At 33.2% G+C, this 25,455-nt stretch overlaps 1 protein-coding gene across 1 annotated transcript; it reads right to left on the bottom strand.

Annotated features, from left to right (window-relative positions):
* Nucleotides 1-2,865: 2,865 nt before the first annotated feature.
* On the bottom strand, nt 2,866-22,245 carry LOC123696393. Its single transcript, XM_045642537.1, has 12 exons — nt 21,946-22,245; nt 18,282-18,554; nt 17,897-18,048; nt 7,655-7,907; nt 7,019-7,134; nt 6,667-6,799; nt 6,147-6,320; nt 5,687-5,817; nt 4,892-5,054; nt 4,504-4,611; nt 3,957-4,065; nt 2,866-3,180 (listed from the first exon to the last, which is right to left on the bottom strand). Exons 1-12 carry the CDS (start codon nt 22,174-22,176, stop codon nt 2,999-3,001), a joined length of 2,025 nt encoding a protein of 674 aa, XP_045498493.1. The 5' UTR covers nt 22,177-22,245; the 3' UTR covers nt 2,866-2,998.
* Between the last annotated feature and the right edge of the window lie 3,210 nt (nt 22,246-25,455).

Here is a 25,455-nt window from a genome sequence, read left to right on the forward strand (position 1 = left end):
GTTTCCATTTTTAAATGTTGTTTTTTATTCGTTTGTTCTTTTGGATGAAAAAGGTTTTCACGTGTGAAAGATAATGAAAATAATATTGTCTATGAAACTAGAAATGGGATTACAGGCGTTAACAAAAGCGGAACAGTGTTCTATTGCATACCTTGTTTGAAAACTTTGTACCTACACTATAAAGCTTCGTAAGCTATAAAGTACACACACACTTTATAATGTAGCTTTATACTAGTAGGTACTTAATGTCGTTGTATATATGTTACCGGAAATGTATGTAATCCGTCATTGTATACAATTCCTAGGAAATGTATAGAATTCCTAAAATCGCTCGGAAATGTATGAAATAAATTATTTTATACACATTTCCTAGGAAATCTATACATTTCCTAAATAGCTATCGGAAATGTAAAACATTTAAGATAAATTGATATGTCGCAGGCAAATTGTATATAATCTGGCCGTTTACAAACGGTCGGCATTTTGTAGTAACTATGCCGATAATTCGTAATCAGAAATTTTTGGTTTGGATGCGGGGATGGGTTAGGTTAGGTTCGTGTTTTTTAAAACTACACAGAAATAGGAGCCCCACGAAGTGGGGCTCCGTCGGCTCGCGACCGTCTTTTTGTAGAATTTTGGAAAAAGACGAATTTTCGGCATGTTAAAACAGCTAGCCGTAATGTAATACGGCGGATTATACAATTCGACTGCGCCAAATATACGCGGGGACAGCGGGACGAGGGGACTGATTACTTACCAAATGAAAATTTGATTTTATAAGAATAAATATAAGTTGATTTTTAAAATGTTAATTAGTAAGATAATAATATGAACATAATATTATTACAACTTTACGGTATGAGTCATACCGTAAAGTTGTAATAATAATACCGTATGACTGTTACTCGATTGTATCAATAAGAGCTATAATAAAAAAAAATAACAACGTGTTTTATTACAGAAAGCATTTACTTTACACATTTCCTAATACGATATTGGAATTGTATACAATTCCTAGGAAGATTATACATTTCCTAGGACATGCATGCATTAAATAGTTTTTTAAACAATATTTTATACATTTCCTAAATGGTATCGGAATTGTACACATTTCCTAGGAATTGTATACAATTCCTTGATTTCATACATTTCCGGTAACATATACACTTAAACTGCTGGTGTTCTAACTCTCTTAAAATCTTTCAATTTATTGTTTTTGTTATAAGTGAATATAATAGTAGGGGAGCCCAGGATGCTAAATGTGGATTTACTCGAGCGTCACGGGAACCTATTAGAATTGGTAGATTAGACCATAGCGAGAAAAAAAGGTCCTATAATGTTTTCACTTTTAGCGGTGGGGAAGGGTTTTTTGATTTTTTTTTAATTTAAAAAAGAAAAAAATTGGCTTGGAAATACTCAAGCGCGTTAGATATTGATATTTTGCATGCTCCAGGACGTCACTGAAAAATAGTATACGTTAATCTGACGATTTAAGTGGCGATTTAATCGCTATGAAGAAAGGGTAAAAAATTAAAGTAATATTATTCGAGCGCGTCAGATTAATATATGGGGGGGTTAATTACAATATAAGAAGTCCCCATTTCGCTAATCTGACGATTCGAGCTCAACCTTAGGGAATTATGGATTATTCAAATTTTCCAGCGGGGCCCCTGAGCGCACCCACCAACCATAACTGCTCATATTGACTAGAGGTACTAATGAATAGCTAAGGTACCGTCCCTTATAGTAATCTGAAGCGCTCGAGTAAATCCCAAAATCCCCTCTTGGGCTCCCCTACTATAAGGATACATCGTAGTCATCTTGTCTACATAAAAAAGCTCTCAATAGGTAAGTTTTAAATAAATTGAAGCTATTTAAAGAAACTACACATTTTGGCCTTTCCTTACGCATTTTTTAATAAACAGTATTATCCATGATAAAAAGTGTTCGGATAAGTATCTATTCAGAGCGTTAAAAGCTATATCAGAGACAAAAGATCAGCTTTTATATCCATACGGTATCACGTAGCGCCCCTTCACTGAGAGGTGCTTGTCCGAAAATTGCAGTTAGGTGTTCATATGTTCACATAGTGAAAGCATTTTTTCACATACCTTTTATGTCACAATGATCTCGATAAAAAATAGAATAGCATTGCGGAAGTTCTCGTTTTCCTTGGGAGAAAATTATGTTTATAGATAGGATTGTACATTCGATCGAGTTGTATCTAGTTATGGATTAACAATAGGTACATATTGTGATAAGTAAGTATTCAGTCAAATACGTATAAAAATGAGTAATAATAAATCTGTAAGCTCTTACATAAAAGGAAAAATAAAACCCATTTAAATTGAATACACTTTATTGAAAAAACAATGTCAAAAATAACAAAGCTAAAGACAGATCAACAAAGTGGAATTTCTCAAAAAGCCTTCATATTCAACTACAAAGCTCACCAATTTATCAACGTCAAGAACAGCAAGTTATGAAAAATAACTATGTATATTATAATATAAACCATTTGACTCCCCCTCACTTCCTTCACGCCGCTTGAACGTTTTCAGGAACATAGAAATCCTTCTTTTCTGCGTCCGATAACATACTGAATTTCTGCAAAGAAAAAATAAGATATGAAAATTGTACCTATTTAAAAAAATTGAAGATGATGACGTGTGTTCTGTGACTAAAGATTATTTTTGCACAATGCAAGGTACGTCTGGGAGATTAGGTTTATATTTATGTGTGTGGTGGTCTTAAGGATCAATGATTTGGAAAATTAGTTATCAAATCATTGATCCGCAGCCCGTCTTAATCCATCCATGGATCACCATATTAGGAACCTATAACCTGTTTGCATTACCTTAAGAATTACCTACATCGACATGAATCACGCGGCGCATCTCCTCCCTCATGTCACAGCAAACACGAATCAGTACAACAACTAAACCTAAAGCAACATCTCACGCACTCGCAGTGCACGCGGTTGTTCTCTGCCGCACCGCTAGACACACAATGACACAACACTCACGCGGCGCATCTTCTCCCGCTTCATGTCCGCGCTGAGCGCGAGCAGCACGCGGCGCGCGAGGTACAGCGCGGCGCGGCGCACGTCCCCGCACTCGCTGTGCACGCGGTTGTTCACTACCGCGTCCGATAGACTCTCTACCGCTTCACCCCACTCCACTGTGGACAGGTTTGTAAATGTGAACGCACACCTATCGGAGCCTATAAATTAGGTAGTAACTACTAACACATAACTATATATAATACGATACATTTTCCAATTCCTTAATCTTGACACTTTTACTTGAACAACCATGTATATTATAGGGGGCGATTAAAAAACAAATTCTAATGTAGTGACAGAATCGTCAAGGTCATTGAACCGTGACAAATCATTGTCTGTCACGCCTAAGAGCCAGCGCGCACGAGCAACTTTGTCTCCGCAACTATTTCGTCTCCGCAACTATTTTGTCTCTCCCACCCATGGGCTAGTATGAAAGTGCGCGCACGTAGCGACGCAACTCCCCATACAAATCTATGGGAGAGACAAAATAGTTGCGGAGACAAAGTTGCTCGTGCGCGCTGGCTCTAAAGGTACAAGTCCGAGACGGGCCGCAGACCGCAAACTGCAACAGCAAACTGCAAGCGACACCACTTGTTTCTATGAACATCTATGAAATTGATTCTAAGCGCGGCGACACTGCTGCCTGCAGCCGCAACGCGCACCGATTCATAGATGTTCATAGAAACAAGTGTTGTCGCTTGCAGTTTGCTGTTGCGGTTTGCGGTCTGCGGCCCGTCTCGGACTTGTACCTTTAAAGTGACAGATCCCTGGTTTAAAGTTAGACTGTGTTTAAATTGTTGTGTGCTAAGACCATAATATAAATGTTTTAAATTTTATATTTACTTAAAACAATACAGAATAGTAATTTTTTAATTTATTTCAGTTTACTAACTGGGCTGTCTCATATGCGGCAGCGTGACCATTCCTATAGTAACATCCATTCCCTTGAGCACTTGCTGGCTCACCGATCGGGACAACAGCTTTGCGGCTACGTTTATCATCTATAAATTGAGCTTGTTAAAATTACGAATAAATAAGTTAATAAATTATGTTTAAATTTATAATGATTCAACACAAAATTATACATTTTATTGATATTTCAACACATTTCCAAATTGTTATATAGAAGAATATTTCAAAATATATACAACATATAAAATACAACGCAGCCTTACACAGCACTCATTCGTAGACACTCTGATTAACAAGTAGGGATTGAATTTATTAGAGAGTAACAAAACTAACTCGGTTTTAAAACAGTAAAGTCTAATTGAAATATCCAAAGCAGATTCATCAATTTTACATATGTAATTTGGAGGGATTAATAATTATTGTGAGGGTTTAATGAAGGTAACATAGAGCTGTAATTTCAATGTGAATCAAAGAAATGCTAATAACATATTTGCTCATACTTTTAGATGAAATTATGCTTATTATACCTCTAATAACTTCTTCCTTTCAGGTAAATAAGTGCCAACAGCGACTGGATCGGGGAGATCTTCCACTCGGTCTGAGAAAGTCACTTCTGCGAGTTTTGTCTTCGATGGCTGATACCAAATAGTTTTGCGATTAAAAACTTTAGTTTCTCATTGAATTTTTTTACTTTTAAATAAATTGAAATTAGAAATTAGGCGGGTCAACACAGAGCGAGAAGCCTCTGTGGGACTGTGGAACAGCCTGGCCATTGTTGTAGAAAATTTGTGTCCTAAAGGGAAAGAGGCTAATTTGAAACTTATGTCAAAGGTAACCAAACAAACAATACTATGTTTGTTTGATAACCATTTTCCTACTAGATAAATTCGAAATCCTTCAAAAGCTACTACATACCACAGGCGTAGGCGGTCGGTCCTTGACGCTCTTCATATCAACATCAGTGAATGTGTCTGCAGGTTTGCTCGTGACGTCACCAAACACTATTCCATGCGCGGCTGCAAACTGGCGAGCAAACTCCGTGGCTATTTGTACCGTCCAGCGAGATGCTTTTGGACGCCTGTTAATAGTAGTAATAAAAGTCTTTTTTATTCGCCAAATATTTGTACTATCTATAACTTATCTATATCCCCGATGAGTACAATATGGGGGTCTTCAAGCGTAGAGTGAACAGGTACCTTCTAGGGAAGCGCCTTCCATCTTAGACCACATCTCAGCTTAACATCAGGCGAGATTGTGGTCAAGCGCTTCCCTATTACCAATAAAAAAAAATAAAAAAACTTGATCCTTTTGGACGCCTGTTGATAATAGTACCAATTCTTCGATTGCATAATATGAGTACAAAGTTATATTAAGTACCTATGTATAAGTTTTAGATAAAAAATTGATAGCATGTTTTATGTTTACCCTATATTGGGAATATCTGTATCCAATATGAGTGTTAGTTAGAAAGAACTTATCGAGCAACGTGTAGATAAGAAGAACGATAAAATAACTAAGTATGTTCTAAAGTTGGAAAAGATTTGATTAGACTTGACTAACTGAAGCTGTAAAGATTCAAGACGGTCTAAATATATTAATATGAAGAAAAGACGGTATTTGGTAAAATTAGGTTTCATGAAGTAATGAGAATGTATTTTAGGAAATTTATTTCAGTATATTTTCGTACAACTATTCTGTATAACTACTAACTTCTTCTTAGGTGGGGGTCGGAAGTTTTGGAAGAATACCAACGTGGCTCGTGACTTGACCATTCTTTCGATATCTCGAAGGAGCAAGTTGACTCTTCGGCGAGCAAACTCCATTACCGCTCCTTCTAGCATCTAATACATGACAATAAAATATCAGACATGTAACATAATATACATCATACGTATCTTTTTATAACATTTGTTGCAAACAACTCAATTATATAAAATAATATTGTGTTCAGTTTATATTTGGTTAGTTCTGATTAAACAAAAATAAATACTCGAGTTCAGAATATTAGAAAATACTACCATGATCATGTGAGCGTAAGTTTAGAACCTCAAAATCGGTATCTGTGTACGTACTTAGCAGAGCAGAAGGGCATGGAAACGTTGGATGAAGATGGAAACAGAGGATAAATGCACCAATAGAACAATAATGTTGTTAAGTAATAATTTATTACCTCCTCCAATATCCTGATAGGTGCACTCGGTAATATAGTAACAATGTCCATCTTAGCGCGCGCCTGTCCCAGTGTCATCAGCGCATCTCCCTCAGTGGACACAGCCGCCGCCATTGCTTCTTCAGCTAGCGATTGCGCTAGTTCTGGGCTCATGCCTTTGGCGCCGCGTTTCGACTGTTTATTGAGTAAGTTTATAACATTTTTTGGGAAATTTATTGAGGACTTTTTAAAATCTTAAGTAGAAATAATTTTACCTTTTTAGTTCTGTTACCGATACAGATAGAAGAAGATAGAACTAGGGAACTACTTTTTCATTGATCCTTAGCTTTCCCGAGTTACAAAGGCTAAAGCTTATTTAAAACCCCTATAGTTTAATATATATATTTGCCTACACCAATTACGAACACTAAACTGCAAAATGTATACCCAAACCAAATAACATAATCAATATCCATCAATTAGAATCATAAATTCGTTCCCATTAAACCGAGTATATTCAGTAAACTGGAACAACAAAAACCTTTTCAAACTCGATTCCCATTTTCCTCACGAGCTGCGACGCTTTCGCCGTGCCGCCGTGCATTAGCTTCCAATTAGCAAGTCTTATCCGCTGCAGCTCTAAGTCCGTATTGTACGCGTATACCTCCGCTTTCCTATGAGTCGTGAAAAAAATAGAAAAACTGCCAAAGTATTTTTATTGGTTATAATAATAATTTAAGATACCTTTCAAATTCAAATACTAAATATATCTCTAACAAATGAAGGATACCAAGCTAGTTGTACTGTTAAGTATTACTATGTAAATTTGAAAAATAATTTCTGACTACAATAGTCACATAAAATTCATCGTGAGTGTGAGTAGGTACACTAACTTTGCTCTCCTCGTAGCGCCAGCATTCATATCCTCCGTATATAATTTCAGAAGAATCGCTTCTTCTTGTATCTTTTGATTCTGAGCTTCGACGCGCGCTTTCCATTTATTATTTGCCTGAAATATTTTGTGCGAATCAATATGACCTTTGGCGGTTGGCTAAAATATACGTAATTGTTGCATGCCGTGATACAGCATAATAAAAGCTAAAATTTCAGTCAGATTTCTAGAAATCCTATAATGTTTAGGTATATTTGTAATTATTATTAGGTAATGAGACACGACCGCAATCCATAACAAATAATTTGATAGAGTTCAAGTAAACACACGTGATAAGAAAACGTAAAAATATACACAAAGTAAGCCCACATAACTACATTACGTCCAAATCGATCCAATTGATACAAACAACTAGGGCTTAACTTTGTACAGTTACAATTACTACTTAATTTTTATAATATTTAAGTATCCCATAAAAATTCTAATAATAATAATTATTAATTATTAATTCTCATATTCAGAAAAATATAACAAAGATTGAACATACGAAAGTGTATCTAGAACGACGTAACAAATTCTTCCTCTTATTGGGGTAAGAAATAACCTATAATAAATTTAGAATAAAACTCATTCTAACCTCATCCTCCAACCTCTTCTGTTTTGCATCTCTTTCTTGCTTCAGCCTATTCAATCGCTTCTTCTCGTTCGCTCTCCACTGCCTGACCATGGTTATCTTACGTCGTAGCTCCATTTCGGCAGCCGCTTGCACCCTCTGTTTGATTCTGTTCTGTTTCTCGTGCGCTCGCGCAGCGCGCTCTTTACGCTGTTTCTCGTTGTATTCGGCCAAGTATTTCATTCGCGCTTGTATCTTCTTTTCTTGTTCTTTTGCCCTTGAAAATTATTTTGAATTAGAGTTTTTAATAGACACGTTAAGAATTATTTTTATTTGTAATGTGTGCTTAGCATAAAAAAATGTATTTCATTATTTCAAGAGGAATCAAAGTGACTGGTAATAATAATTAGTTCACTACAATAATTAGTTCACATCATAGATGCAATGTGATGAAAAGCTGTGGTTGGTTAATAGAGCTAATGGATATGGTTTCTAAAATTAAAGTTCTAAAACGATCAATCACTAAAATCTATACATAATAATTATAATAAATCTGTAGAAGGGTCAATTCTGTACATTGAAAATATTGAAAAAATAAATAGCAGGGGGTGTTACTGGATCGATACCAAGCCCAAATATGTGATTAAAAAAATTTTTGTCTGTCTGTCTGTCTGTCTGTCTGTCTGTCTGTATGTTCAGGCATCACGTGAAAACTAACGGTTCGATTTCGATGAAACTTGGTATAATTATTCCTTATTATCCTGGGCATAAAATAGGATACTTTTTATCCCGGAAAAATACGTAGAAAAAAAATAAATCTTTATTTTTCCGCGCGGACGGAGTCGCGGGCGGAAGCTAGTATCATAATATATCGAAAGATAGAGTAGATGATGATATCTGTAACATATAAACACTACACAAGTTTTATCTAAAAATAGCTCCTGCTACGCAGTATACTAACATTGCAGTCAGTTCTTGTTTACTTATATTTTCTTAGGAACATATAAGAAGCTTGTTTAATACGTAATTATTTGTAGGAAAAAGGCAGCCGTTTTAACTTAAAGTTACGTACTTGGAATATGTTATAATTTACTTTCTTAGATTTTCTTTATTTCATTTCTCTTTCTACATTACAATTTCAGGGAAAGTCTTAGGTTATTATGAGTATATTAACATGCAAAAGTTGCGCGTACAATATAAAGGAAACGGCAAACTACCTGGTGCTCTACTTCGACAAAATATCACGTTTATTATTAAAGAAGGTTAAGTTGAAATATTCTGAAGTGTGGAGACTGAATTTGTAGTTTCGACTTTCCTTGGCTCTAGACGCATATGCACTCGGCTCGGTTCCTTTTAATTAAAACATGTCGGAAAGCCCTTTGATTCACGTTTCGAACGAGATGAAAGAACGAATCACATGACCTTTCGCTTTTTATCAGGAATTCAACTGACTCGCTGCTGTTTGTAACATACCCCATTTTAATATTGCGAATTCAGGATAGGAGTACGCTATTGGTTTTGTATTCAAATGAAGAGGACTTAGCGATCCAAACATGTATTAACATTTATTGATGTCTTACACTTACACGCTTTTACTAGCTTCATATATCTTTGTATATAACCGACAAGTAATTTAAATAATTATGATAGGTACTATACCTCTTTAAAATTAAATTTTTACTACTTATTTCATATTACAGATATAAGTACTTATCTTCAGCAAATACCCGCTTGATGTTATAATAAATCATTAGCTACGAAGAATTACTCGTAGAGGACTACGACGAACTATTACAATACCTATGTTTAAGTTAATATTATCATAATTCAGTAAAGGTATTTCAATGAAACATTCATACCCATTATGTTTGTTTCAGGGATGTCAAATAGAATGAAACATCTTTGAAGAATCTATTCGTATGACTGTTTTCGGCAACAGTGTATAAATAAAATCCACAAAGAAAAATTTTTAGGAAAGCGCGCTCCATCTTAGGCCACATCTCAGCTTTCCATCAGGCGAGATAGTGGTCAAGCGCTTTCCTATCAAACAATAAAAAAAAAAAAATTCTCGTTATTTTTTTATTTCACATTGAAGTATTCTTCTGGATCTTTCAAGGATTATATTTTCTAAGTCTTTATCTAATGTTACTTAAAAGCATATTGTTTGGTTGTCTAATTATATTTCAATTTATTCTACCTACCATTTCAGACAAAATACATAATATTGGATGCAATAGTCGCATCCATAACAATGCATCCATACAACACGGTAAAAATGTAGAAAATATTGAATGTTGAAATGTTCTATGCATCAGAGAGAGCACTCCAACGGCGCAGCTAAATGGGTTATGCAAATGTGCTTACTAAGTTTGCCGGCTCGATGGGATGTACTGAAGGGATGATTCTGAGGAAATGTGATTTGCTCTTAACGTCGTTACGGGACTTTGATTTGCGGTTGTAAATATACTTAGCGGGCTTTTACTTACATCGTGTAATGGTTTCAACGCAATTGGTTGAAGTGGGTTACCGGCAATCAGGTGGACGTATTGCTTTATAATTTCTGATATTTATGTGATAAACATGTTTCATGGTTTGTTGGGGATGATAGCTGTAGGTACAAATTTGAAATATTCTTTTCTGAGAGAGTCCTCTCTTTTGTTTTAATATTTGTATGCTTATATATGTTACGGCTAAAGGTAGGTGAGAACATAAACTTAAGATTAGCCGGCTAAACTTAGGTTTATTTTCGACGAGGTGTTAATGTTAGTTTGTTCTATCTTTAGCCGGCTAAACTTAAGTGTAACCGCAGGCCCTTGGCTAAAAATGTAGAAGGAAACTGGCACTTCGCCGGCTGCTGCCGCAGCACGCTCGCTGGGCTCGCTCGGCTCGTGCGGGTCTTAAGAGTTCTAACCTAACCTAACCTAGCCACCAGCTTTCTGCCCTGAGTCGGGGTGGGTAGATTTGCTTACTATAATACATGTAAGGAACAGGGCGAGTGTTTTCTGGCACTTCGCCGGCTGCTGCCGCAGCACGCTCGCTGCGCTCGCTCGGCTCGTGCGGGTCTTAAGAGTTCTAGGTTCTAACCTAACCTAACCTAGCCACCAGCTTTCTGCGTGCGGGCCCCTCAAGCCCTCCACCGGCCCGGCGCGCCCATCGAATACATTTTTAGCCGTTTCGTTTCGGTTAATGTGCACATTAACCGGCTAAAGATGGAATATCACGACGCAAACAAACATGTTTTCGAACTTTAGCTGCTTCTCGAAAATAAACCTAAGTTTAGCCGGCTAATCTTAAGTTTATGTTCACACCTACCTTTAGCCGTAACATATACATTGGATACGTAATATTGTATGACATTATCGATTTACATTAAATATTTTCAAGTACCTACCCGGCAATTTTACCTACTTACTTTATTCAATATTATGAATTCTTGCGTAAGAAACATGATTTTTCAATTGTCATCTTATCTTCGGCAGACGCCAGATACCTACTGAACTGTGATAAAATATTAGACTATTTTCGCATATGATATTTTCATAGCTTCTACGGGTTTAACGATAATATTATTTTATAAGAATAATCAATACTATTGATGTTTCCAGTACCCACTAAAAGTACATCCTATCCTATCCTACTAATATTATAAATGCGAAAATGAAATGTGAAATTCTTTGAAAACGCGGGCGAAGCCGCGGGCGGAAAGCTAGTATTTTTATAAACTTAAAGCATGCGTCGTTTAACTAGCTACGTCGTAGCGCTATATTGATTATACATATCTATGAATAAAGATAAAAATGTAAATATATTATGAAAAATCTATGATTCACAAAGGGAAATATGATATCTTCTTTACATTATATTAATAATAGCAGATATAAATATAATATTATGACTGTCATTAGTTCTGAACGACAATCGAGGGACGTCGCTCATTATCTTTGCAAATCCTCGCTAATGGCCCTATTCCCAAAAGGTGATTTTGAGAATGAGGGTGCCGATATTATAGCGTTAATAATTAAGAGGTCACAGAAAAAAAACATTTATAATAATATTTAAAATTTTTGTTTGCATTTACTTCAGGACATACGTACGTTATTTAAGGCAGCGAAATAAAGTTAACACATGGAATCATTATATTGCGAACATAAAATTTTGTAATAGCATGTAAGTAGACATATTTTGTGAATGTTTGTACCATTAAAAATAAGCTACACACAACAGCTGAGCCTTGATCGAATCTACGGCGAAGCAAGCTGAACTTTCTTTTAAAATCGAAGTATACGCGGACAGGAGTACTAAGATATGCATTGTAGGGTATAAATTAATGTCTGTAGTTTTGCCGGTAAGTAGTAAACATCTGTCAGCTGCGACGATCTGGCGACAAGCCAACAACCCGCTACAAAATAGTGGTGGCACTGTAAAAACTAGGCTTCCTTGAAAGCGCTTATATCGATACCTTTTTTATTCGAGACTCGAAAAAGAAAAACACTCGGACGTCCGGGTCTTATTTTTGCTGAAATATCAAATTTAATCAAGGATAGTAACTAACTAACTATACTTATTTTTCTGAGTAGGTATTTTTGTTACCGTTTTGTTCATTCGAATTAAAATCACATTAAATTAAATTAAATTAAAGCACATCACACAGTTCTTGAATTATCTAGACACGCGGCAGCGTGTCAAGCCGAGTTCAAGCGAAGAGAACTGGCGAGCAGCAGCCGTGTGTATATTTACACGAACCATTTCGAGCCACTTTTCACCCCCTTATAACTCGAAAACTATTTAAGTTATATAAACCAAATTTGGTACATATCAAGAGGACCTCAAGATAAACAAGAACCTTAAATTTCATAAATACAGATTAAACAGTTGCGTAGATATTAATATCCAAAAATCGCAATTTTTAAGACTGACTGACTTATAGACATATACAAAACCTAACCCACTTCCAGATGACCTAGAAAGTTCAAATTTTGTAATCAACTAGGTAATAGTGAGTGTACAAAGGAAAAAATCAGAAAATACTGAATTTATTTGTATTTAATTTTTTTTTCAATGACATAAATTTTGTTTGTATGGAAAAATGGAAAAGTTTAAAAAAAAAGAAAATAGTATATTCACCTTACTAGTCTTAAAAAATAGATCAAAACTAATCAGTGGCCGAAAAAAATTTTGAAATCCATCAATAAATGACTGAGATATAGATTATTGAAGTTTACATATTTTAGGACGAAACATCTGTAGATTCGAAGCGCCTCTGACATCACACTCACTCGCGCTAGTATCGCTAGGGCGGATTACTTCGATTGCATGATTTCTTTATTCAAAACTGTTATTAAACGTAAAATAAAAGAAAATTGTAATAAAAATATTGCCTTTATTGCTCATACAGTTAAAAATCTTAATATATAAAAATCAATGCCACTTTTCGTTGTAATTCCATAACTCGAGAACGGCTGAACCGATTTCGATAATTCTTTTTTTATTATATTCCTTGAAGTACGAGGATGGTTCTTATGTAGAGAAAACGTGAATATGTACCACGGGCGAAGCCGGGGCGGACCGCTAGTAATATATAATTTTACATATTCACATTTATTTATTCTTTATTTATGAGTGTTTAGTTTAGTTTTAATTTCAGTGTAAATAAATAAATAAATAAATAAAATCTTTATTTTGCTTTAAACATGGTATTCAATGGTGATACAATTATATTAATAAAGAACAAACATGTTTAGCCAATACAAGCATGCAAAAATAATTACCATAAATGGTGTAATGGAAGAAGGCTTCGTCGAAGGTCGAAATGATTTAATTTGCGTAATATTAATATGAGTGAAACATCTTCAGGCGCGTTTAGATTAAAATTTCAAGATCGCGTCATGGCAATACCGTAACGTCATGGAGTAAGGCGACGATTCTTCTACAACGATCTTTGCATCTTGGTAATAGTGTGTGTACAAATTCACGCTGGATGTTTAGAAAATCATGTAATCTTTTAAACAGAAAACGAGTTTAAAAAATTGCAGATAATGACGGGGCAATGTGCGCTGACATTCATAACATACAAGAAAATATAGAAAACTAGGTTTCCGCCCGCGGCTTCGCCCGCAAAGCTTCAAAGAAAAACCCGCATAGTTCCCGCTCCCGTGGGATTTCCGGGATTGCGTCATTTTCCCGGGATAAAAAGTAGCCTATGTCCTTTCTCGGGTATCAAAATATCTCCATACTAAATTTCATGACAATTGGTTCAGTAGTTTAGGCGTGATTGAGTAACAGACAGACAGACAGACAGAGTTACTTTCGCATTTATAATATTAGTATGGATAATACAAAACAAACCATACAGAGAAACCGCAAGAAAAAAAATCGTATATAAAAAGTATTATATTTATAAAGTAAATCAAATTTGCAGAGTAATTTTCTGTACAAAAAGTAATGATATCCCACCAAAAACATAAATGTAAAAATTGGAGCCGAGTTCAATCGTTGACTTAATTTGCCAAAAAAAGAAATGAGATCTAAATGTGTGCCAAGTTCTGCAGACAGTCCAGAAATTTATTTACAAAGATGTATTAAGTTCTTAGGTTGACTGAAAACTCAATTGTTTTATTTTCCCTTAGAGAACAATGTTTATTCCAAAATATAACTTTTTTTAATTTGAATAATATAATTATTTTCACAAAGCAAACAACTAATGACCTATTGAACCCCATAATTTGATGAGGCTAGTTTCTAGAACCTCACAAAATATAAACAGTATGTAAAACTAGCCTCATCAAATTATGGGGTTCAATAGGTCATTAGTTGTTTGCTTTGTGAAAATAATTATATTATTCAAATTAAAAAAAGTTATATTTTGGAATAAACATTGTTCTCTAAGGGAAAATAAAACAATTGAGTTTTCAGTCAACCTAAGAACTTAATACATCTTTGTAAATAAATTTCTGGACTGTCTGCAGAACTTGGCACACATTTAGATCTCATTTCTTTTTTTGGCAAATTAAGTCAACGATTGAACTCGGCTCCAATTTTTACATTTATGTTTTTGGTGGGATACAAGTTAATAGAGTAGGTAGGCAAATATTTATAAAGAAACTAGCTCACCGCCCGTGGCTTCGCCCGCTTGGTCTAAAACCTAATAAATTATATACTAAAACCTTCCTCTTAAATCATTCTATCTATTAAAAATCTGCATCAAAATCCGTTGCGTAGTTTTAAAGATTTTAGCATACCAAGGAACATAGGGACAGACAAAGCGACTTTGTTTTATACTATCCGAACTATGTAGTGATAATTGTCTCAAACAATAGCAAGAAAAATGTTAAAATTAAAATGCAAATGCAGATCATATTGTTAAAGCAGTTGTGCAATGAAAAAAAAATCAATCTGAACTTAGAAAATACGTATATATACATATATGTATAACTTCGTAATTTTTAACTGTATTTGTTATTATTATTATCTACTGGAAAGACATCATCATATTATTTAATATAATTCATTAATTCTTGTAATAAAAAAAAAGTTTGGAAAATCCAAAAGTGCACGCCTCATAATCTCATCCTTTACAATAAAATTGATTATTTATAAAGGTGTATATAATATAAGTATGTAGATACACTTGTTCTCATGTGCCAATGCTCTTGTAGTGTCTCAAAACAGTTGGAAAAGTAAAGAAAGCGGTACCGTAATAATTGAGCTATTTTTCTTGTGGCCCCACCTAGATGTGAAACTGCGCAGGTTTAAGGGACTGACTACCAACTTATTTTTTTAAACCTTGGCTTATAGTATAAAGAATCGAGTTTATAATGGTGAATTTTGAGTACACTATAAATATAAAAGAAAGTCGATATGTTTTTTTTTGTTTATTTAATAACAATTAAACCACATCGAATCAGACCCTGAAAAATGAAAGGGTTCTATTCCTGAGCATACTCAAGCGTAAGAGAAAAAAAAAGACTCGATTAGTAAAGTATTTCGGTCGCTATCGTGTTAACAAGAAAATCCTCCGCACATACAGACACACGGACGTCCAAGACAGAACTTTTTTAAACAGTTTTTTAACTAGTTTAAATAACAAAAATGACATCAAAAATATCATGAATGTTAAAAATAGTGTTTTTTCTTAATATGTGTGTGTATGTATTATCTTACAAGTGCAATGTATGATACATAAAGACATTTTAAGTTTGAAAAATCAGATGTTTTGCGCGAAGTGACAGTAGTACCCACCTCAACGCTTCGCTTATGAGGCGTGCAAAAACCTCTTCGTTTATAGGTCATATGTCAATAAAAATCGCTTCTCTCCTCTATAAATTCAATACCGGCAAATATCCTTTCGACCATGCAGCTGTAACATTCACGCAGAAACGATCAAACTACGTAGCTCTACATTTTATACAAAACGATACAGCGCTATTTGCAACATTCGAAATAAATGTACCGTCTATTTATATTAAAAAAAAATATTTAAAAAAGCATTATTACGTTAACAATTTGAAATAACCATTTGTGTACGGTAAGTTACAAATCGACAGTTTAAGTTTGAATTAAAGCTATGCTACAGATACTTTTTTATCCTATTAATTATTAATAAGGTAAATTCAATAATAAAAAGAGCTTCCCACATCATAATTACCTTTATTATTAACATATCAATCATCATAAGAAACTTTTGACAAAGTGTGGCGATACAATACTTGTCTTTTGTCGTCCTTATATTGAGGTTTTTTACTTTGCTCTACGACAAATTCATATTCACTAGAACAGATTTATTAGATCGTTGAACGTGAAATAGATTTAAGTGTCATACGAAACACATTAGGCGCACACATGTCAACTTATCCAATCGTAGTTAGCGCAAACTTTGTGTTATGTAATCAATCTAATGGAATGTGTTTAGATCAGCTGCAGTAACATCTGGCCGAATAAATCTATGGCTAGATTGTTTAGAATATATCAGTGTTAAAGTCTATTTTCTGTAAACTATGCTCAACTTTCTACAAATGCTCGTTTACTCTCTTTTTAAACATGTTACATACAAAAATAAGATAAATAGCTTTTAGGACATTGTATATGACAAGTATTGAGCACATTAGAATTATCCTGGCTTCACTCTATTACTGTATACATAATAATATATCTAATACATACCTAAAATTTATAATAATTATAGGCCTGAGAATTTTATAGGTGTAGTAAAAGCAAATAATGAACGACATTTACGTTATGTATCGCATCAATATTGATAAAATGGGCTCTCTACACAGCAAATTTAAACTCAAATGGGCAAGCAATATATTCAATTATATCCCGGACCAGTCGACCGCTAAAACTAATATTGCGTTAAACGAAATGAAAACAAAGTGTTGCTATTAATCACCCTCTATCTCCTCACGTAGAGGGTAAGCCTGTTAGTCTAGTTTCGCCACAACTTTGTTTTGCGAACGCTTTAATTTATTATAATTTCCATTAGAATTTATGATAGAAACAAAACACAAAATAAAATAATAAATAATAAATTATTTTTAACAATAATTTTTTAATAATATAGAAGCTTTATCACGCAGGTACTTATGTAGATATTATTAATCGTATTTCTTTTTCTGCTCTCTTCAAGTACATATTTCTAAAGCTATTGCTAATGAACATTATGTTTTATGCAAAAACTTCAATATAATTTTATACCTACAGTTATTAATGTACCCATACCTTATTATACGATAAACTTTCATGAGTGTTATAATATACTGTTTATGTTTTAGAATTAATCGCAAAGTTAATATTTCAAAGAAGGTAATTATTACTTTGAGTTCTCTTATGATTGGTTTTAGTTCGCGTATCTGTTTATATCAAATTTCAATCCCGTAATAGATTTGAACTTTGATCTTTGATATATTTTGTGAAAAAGATAGGATTATTATTGGTTTAAAAAGTTTCGCGGTATCTACAATAGTTTTTAAAGTATGAATGAAAGAATGAATGAAAAAGTATGTACATAAGAAAACCCAGGTTTAAATAAAGACATTATGATACCTCCAACAGAAATAAATAAATTCGAGAATACGAGACAAAAAATCTAGAATTCCACTACCACTGCTGAGCTGTGCGATTTTCCCTTCGGAAACGTCCTATACACACATGCCAAACAACCAATAACATCATACCAACCACCCAGAATGGTCAATCATGGGCCAACCAATAACAGAAGCTCACTGGAATCAAAATGTCTTAATAACGATGATGATGATATCAACTCACAGTCGTCTTTTCTCCGCCCATTCATCAGCATGTTCCTGGGCCACTCGCTCCAAGTGTTCCCTCGCCCGCTCCGCTTTAGTGAACACTTGCAGTCGTCGAGCCACATCCACCTCCACTCTTTTTAGAGTCAGATCGTCACGAGCGCGTTCATCCTGAGATTATTGTATGAGCTTAACTTGATCCATTAGTGAAATGAATTTCATTAAAAGGGACTTGCGTGCTGAATATGTAATACGAATTGTTGCTTTGAAAGTAATCCGAATTCTTCAATCGGAATTTCAATAGAATTAACATTTAATGGATTTTCTGGATTCTAAACAAAGTTGCATAAGTAATCTGTAATCTCTTAAAGAAGAAATAATATCTTATTTTAGTTTTTACTTACAAGTTTCTTCATTTCCATATGAATCCTGTCCATAAATTGATTGTACAGATACTTCCTGTATTGGTTGAAGTCTTTCAGTGAGCAGACCGCTCTGCCATCCTTCGTGCAATAGCCCAGTTGCTTCATTCTGTTCCTTGCTGGCTTCTGTGCGAAGTGATGGGCCAAGTGCGGGTCGTGTACAGGCACGTAGTCGTATGACACGTTGTTGCAGTAAGGATCTGTGAGGTCGAATGAAGGTCGGGGTCCGTCTTTGCCGAGACCTAGACGCCGCACCTGGAAATAATTAAAGTAATAAATAGATGTATTTAGCGTTGATGGTTTATTATTTTTTAACAGGTGAGTTGCTTACGCAGCATTTGGGATTTGGGGTATTCAATTTTGATCAGGGATTTGGAAAGGAACACCCAACAAAGGATTAATTATAATAAATTAAATGAAATGTGGGTCTGTAACTGTTTCGTCCCAAAAAACAAGGAGGGTCAAACGGTGAACACCAATTTCCATGGATTATCATGCGACATAGACAAATTTACGCTATTGAGCCCACTGGTGAAAAGTAACTTTAATAATATTTTATTATTTTCTTACAAACGATTGCTCGTTAATTGTCTACTACAGCGAATACCATAAACGATACCAATATTTTCAACATTTAACTATGTAGGGAGATTCTTTCTGTGATCCAATTCTAGCACGTATTTAATTAAGCAGCAAATCAATTAAAATGTAGGTAATGCAGAAATCCTAGATAAAAATTATTTATTTAATCAAATAACAAAGTTAATGTAGGTATGAAATAATCTATAACGAACTTCATGGAAATATCTGACGACCAGTGGGAGAGTGCATCTTTACATTTTTGTATCTTCTTATAGACCAACATAGATATTGTTTTTATATTCTGTGGAACTTGCATAATATTATGTGAACCGTTGTCTTTACTAATATTGATAAATAGCAGAAGTTTAAAAATGATGATGAATTTAAAAATTGTTTTAAGTATAAATTTATTAATTGTAGTTTAAAAAGCTAAAGAAAATAAAGAATTGTCGTTTTCCAGCAATCTAATACCAATAGGATTAGAATTTATGAGCGTCTTTTAGAAAATAAAAAAATATTATTCTATTTTATTGAAGAGAAATCATAGTAGATTACTGTGAACGTGCCTGAAATGTTTTATAAATAAGACTTCATTTCAATCACGATTAGAGTGTTGGAAAGTTTTCTTTGAAAATGAAACTTCAGTAAATGTCTATTACCTTTATGTCGGCACTGTTGGGTTTCTTACGAGAAGTTTTGATTCCAATATGAAAGAAATAACAAGCAGCTTATGTATTATAAGCGGCTCTATTGAAATGATTTGTTAAGATATACTTAGGTATTACGCCTTTTGGGGTTTACTGTCTTTGAATATCTTCATTACTCCACATACTCATAAAAAAAAGACGGGTTGCACTCTGGGAGTGCCGGCAGAAGTGAAAACTTGATTATTAACGTTCAGCATGTTTGATATTTTGGAATGGTATCCGTCTTACGCATGGAATATAAGGGCTAAAAAAAATCCATCTTACGCTTTTTCGATCAGGCCACGTGTCCTGACGCGAGTTTAAGATTTTATACCCAACGCCGCTAAAGAAGTTTTCACTTCAAAAACCTTTTATCAAATGTAGTTTGTATATCTTGATAAAATCATTTGTAGCATGAAAGAGTTATTTTAGGAAAGATGATTTAATTGATCTGACTATAAATAATTTTCTCACAAAAATTTTGTTGCTTTATTTCAATAAAAATCAATTATAACGTTTTTCAGATCTTACCATTAATACTTGACCTTTTATCAAAAACTTCAATTAGTAGATACAAGGCTACCCATCAGAATATTAATGGAAGTCAAAGAAAAACGACGTCCGATTTTGCAAAAGACAAATTTCCTGTGCATTAGCAAATGACATTTATTAAAGTAAAACTGTTTTATGTAAATTTTACACATTTTCATGGGACAGAATACAGATAAGTATCACTTTACCTGTTTTTTTATCTATACTATTTATAATAAATATAAATAACGTTAAAGTCTTTGGTTCTAACTAACAATACGCAGTGCACGTGCATGGAAACTTAGCGAAAGAAAAAAGGATTGTGTGTGGCAGAAATAATTGATAAGTTTGAGAGCTTATACCGATAAATTCCATTATTGAGTAAATGTTCATGTAAATTGAATTGGAATAATAAAATAGAAGTTTAATTTGTGCTATCAATGACAGTAGGTAAGAATCTATACTTAATATTATAAAGCTGAAGAGTTTGTTTGTTTGTTTGAACGTGCTAATCTACTCGTCCGATTTGAAAATTATTTCGGTGTTGGATAGCCCATTTATCGAAGATCCCATTTACAGAAGCGGAGCCACGTGGATGAAACCGCGGAGCGCAGCTAGTTATTAATATAAAAGGAATCCCCAACCAAATAGTAAGAGAGTATAAAGACAAGAGCTTTAACCTTATTTACTCAAAACAACATAGGTAATATTAGTATTCACGTATATAAACACAAATATTTAAGCACTTAGCTTTATTCAAATCATGTTCAATCCTAAGTATCAAATCACGAGATTACCTACTTCTCTATCTCCAATGACAATTAGAGCCAAACATTTCACGTGAGAAACATGTATGGTACCTACATACATTGAACACTCTCGATTATTTGTATAGATCTTTAAATATGAATATATTACGCGAAAGCTTTCAGTTAACGACTTCCCATTTCACAGCGACGCAATGGAAGGGAAATTGCGGTGTCCTTGTCACCGTGACGAGAATAGATCAAAATATAAATCCGTTAAAGGCACGGCATGAATCTTTGTAAAGCGTTCTATGCAAGGCTTCTATGGGACATGTTTCTCTTGAATTGTAGTAGTTATAATGTGATAAAGTGATGCTGGTTTGGGAATAAAGGAGACAGTGAAAACGAATCTAGCTACGTGTTTCATTTAATTATTTTATTATTTATTAGTTTTTATGTTGATACTGAGGAAATATCTCTACTATTCTTCTCAATTCTTTAATTTTATCCAAGTAATATAATTGGTTTCAGTTCAATACAGGATAATAAAGTGTCACAATTACAGATAGCTAAAACATAATATCTACAAGACATAATATTAGGAGTTACAGTAAGTATAGAGATTAGAGAATATAATACAATTTTACATTTAATTCATGTGAATTATATGCTTTAAGGAACGACATTCAAAAGGTTTTGAACTCTCCGTGTGGATTTAGATCTACTTTACATCTGTATACTTGTAAAGCCATGGTTTATATGAAAATATCGTGTGTATAAGTGAAGCAAGAAATTATGAACACATTTAAATTATCTTAAGTCCCTGTATGCATATAATTTACATCGAAATTATGGTTGGCGTTTATTTATTTTACTTAATTTACATTTGATAATTTTGTAAGGTAATACTTAGATGAATTTGTTATTTATTGATGGTATAATAGTAAATATAAAATTCATAGTACCTATTTAAATTCTTGATTTTCGAAATATAGGTAGAGTCCACAAAATTTAATTTCTAAATACATATTACAATATGTTTTTGATGTGTATTATACCATAGTATTACGTACTCATTTTATGAAAATACTTCGTACTTACATCTTCACCGATTTTTCCGCGTGAAAAAATGATTTTTCCTTCCGGCATTTTTGGTACTGGCAACTTGCTCTCCAAGCCCAATCTGTACCATAATGGAAGCCCATTTTTCGGAACAGCCCTCACTGGTTTCGGTATGGAATCAATCACTTTTTTCAATTCCGTCGGCTTACGCAGAGTCATTAATGTTATATCAACATCGGATAGATCATCTAAACACAAATCAGACGACATAATCCTGTTTTTTTGTTGTAAAGCGCTAAAAAAATACAAAACACCACCGACGTTTGCCGGGAAAATGCACTAAAAATTTGGCAGCCTGACATTCGTTTTTTTAATTATGTCAATCTGTGTTTTTTTTTTCATGTAAGTTTGTTAGCGGCCAGTTTTTTACTTTGAATGTAGCAAAGAGGCTATTACCTAAATTACATGAGAATAGTTTTGTTAAAACGGTGTTTTTCTATTTTACGTTTATTTTTAAGTTCTTTTATTCTTAAGGTTTTAAAAGGCTTACAGGTACATGATTATATTTTAGCACGTAACAGTGTCACGAACGGACGGTCAACGATCTTTGCTAATTTATTTTCTTGGCTATGAATTCGGTCTAAGGATTTGTAAATTTTCATAAAGCTCGAAGGTTTTATTTTTAATTTTGTAGATTTAAAAAGACCTACCTAACAATGCTAACTCACAATGTTATTCTCATTTTAGTATAGAGAGACTCAAGTTAATTTTATGATTTCTTAAAAAAAATTCAATCCTTAAAGTTGCATAAAATATGGAAAACTATAAAAATATTTGTTTAACATCAGTTTTACTCTAATTTTTATGAACTTGTAAATATTTTTACTTATTGCTATCCAAATCACAACATCGACAGTTTTTTTGGAAAATTAAAATAGAATTATATACAACTAGTTTAATGCAACAGTAAAGTTTAACCTCTCTGAATGCGCGACTCATCCTCTGAAAACGGAAAATTAAAATTCAATGAATAGAGCTTTTACCACTAAATACAGTTATCACAACAACAGCCAACCAACATAAATATATCTTAGCTATTCATTCATATAATGCAGAATACTTCTCAAAGAATAGGTTTGTATACAATTTAAAGTATATATTTAAATCATTATTATCTAACGCAAGGCGTGTCGCCTGAAATAACAATAGATTGTCGAAAATGGAAAAAGAGGAAAGGCGTCTGTTGTAATGAAGATAATGATGATAAATATTGCTCCTGGGAATGTCTAATACATCGTTAACATTTTGAAGATATCTTTCCTAATTGTTAAAGACTAAACACTTACTACATACTACTAACTATAGCATATGGGTATTTTTTTAGTTTGTGTTTTGTTAATTGTTTGTTAATTTTTCAGCTTTTGCGGAGGAGGCGCAACCTTATGTCAAAGATGTCGATGTGTTATATTGCAGATTAATATTTGCTTGTATATTTTTACTATTTGCTTTTAGATATTTAAATTATATTATACCGGATATTATATTAAATCGGGACTTAATCAAAACGTGTACCTCACATGTTCATGTGGTTATTACTAGTATAATGAAGCGGTATTACCACGACCTTAGAGGTGGTTTAATTATACATTAATAACCTGAGAAAGATTATAAATATCCTTATTTCAGGAAATCGTCAACCCTCAGTATAATTAGTAAGATATTTCATACATGGATTTTAAATATATAGAACTGTAGATAAATAGATTATTATATAGCGGTATTATTCAGTATACATATTAGATGTACCTCAGGTAATTTTCATATAAGCTACATAATATTATTAGCGCTATTTATTATTGCGTAGATATTGAACTTTTATTATATTGCGACAATTTTATTAGATACGACTACACGTACTTAGTCATAGTGTTCTTTTAGTTAGTTCCTACATATGTCTTGTATTCATATTATTTATTTTACAAAAGAACATTGTACATACGTATCAAGTGATATACTATTTATACATAACAATAATTATTACATTATAAAAGGTAAGATTATTCTGTAGCAGCATTATAAATGAAGTCTATCTATAATAAAAGGTTTTCTTAAGTTCCTTTGGTAATGTTAAATGCCTTTTTCCGTCTAAGTAACCGCATTGAATAGATAAAGTGAACTTTTGTCTTCTTGTGAGGGGTATGGGGTAAATGCATTTCACATCTGTTTCATCGATCTCTTTACAAGTATGTATATGTTTTAAATTTCTGTGCATTTGTAGATCGAGATTTTTATAATAAACAAGTCTATATAACTGCGTTAAAAACAACCGACTTCAAACTTGCACTTGCAACATTTACAAGTACAGACAAAAATGCTCATAAAATAAAAACTACTGGGCCTATCCGAATAAAATTTTTATGGGACTAATTCGACACCATCCCGCATCGAACAAAAAAAGAATCACGTAAATCGGTTCAGAAACCTCGGAGTAATCGGTGTACATACATTAAAAAAAAAAAAAAACATACCGGCCGAATTGATAACCTCCTCTTTTTTTTGAAGTCGGTTAAAAAAAGAACTAATCCATTAGTTTATGCTTACCACTTCAATTTTGATTAAATTTGTTTAATTATTTTATGGCATCACTTATTTGGAAAGCTATATTATGATAATATTATAACTTTCCAAATTAGTGATGCCATTTTTGCATAATAGAGTTTGCTCTATGACACAAAAGTAAAAACATTAAAAATTACCATTTAATAAAACCCTTTTCATTTATTTGTGTTTTTCTTGCTAGTCATTAGCTATATTTATTTAAGTTGGATTTTTCCATTTTACCTCATCCTGTAAATGATTTGGTATAAAATATTTATACCAAAATCATTGCAACATATTGCATAAGTTTCAAATATATTCCAACCTGCACTTGACCGATTAGCCTTGTATTGTTTTAGCTCATAGCAATATCTAGTTCAAGTGCTTAGATCGGTCAAGGGGTGGAGTTACATTGGTGAATGTTTCTAACAATATTAGGTAATATTTGTATCGAAAGTTATTGATCAAAATCACGGAATTGTACTTGATATTTTTTTAGCTAGACTTAGAGAGGTTGTGTGATTTTTATCTCCCATAGTTTCTGTGACTGAAAGTATTAATTGTAGAGACTATGTTTTAATTATTTAAAGTTACTTATGTGCACATGTACTTGATTTTTTATATACATTATGCTTAATACGTTTCTGCTATAGAGCATTTATATTATATTTACTAACTTCAGCGAGTAATTAAACAATAGAGATGCAATTCCAAAATAGGTGTGTTTAATTTTAAATCAAATCTCTTTATTATAATATGTATTTTATTTAACCTACATTCTGTATTTCTTATTTACCAAACAATTTATTTGCTAAAATGATAAGGTTTTTTATCAAGCAGGCAATTGAATAACATAATATTATATGACTCACCTAGTTATTCAGAAGTTTTATTGAAGAAGGTTTGTAATATCATCATATTCCTTAAGGACATTTACTGTACCTATATGTA

Source organism: Colias croceus, chromosome 1 (genome assembly GCF_905220415.1).
Source record: "Colias croceus chromosome 1, ilColCroc2.1".
NCBI lineage: Eukaryota > Metazoa > Arthropoda > Insecta > Lepidoptera > Pieridae > Colias > Colias croceus.

What these genes read in the sequence shown, in the direction of transcription:
- LOC123696393 (XM_045642537.1), bottom strand. Translation starts at nt 22,176, where the DNA reads ATGTCGTCTGATTTGTGTTTAGATGATCTATCCGATGTTGATATAACA. An exon ending in TGGGCGGAGAAAAGACGACT is followed by an intron (nt 7,908 to 17,896) that starts GTGAGTTGATAT and finishes ATAATTTTCAAG; the next exon opens with GGCAAAAGAACAAGAAAAGA. An exon ending in GGCGCTACGAGGAGAGCAAA is followed by an intron (nt 6,800 to 7,018) that starts GTTAGTGTACCT and finishes CACGACTCATAG; the next exon opens with GAAAGCGGAGGTATACGCGT.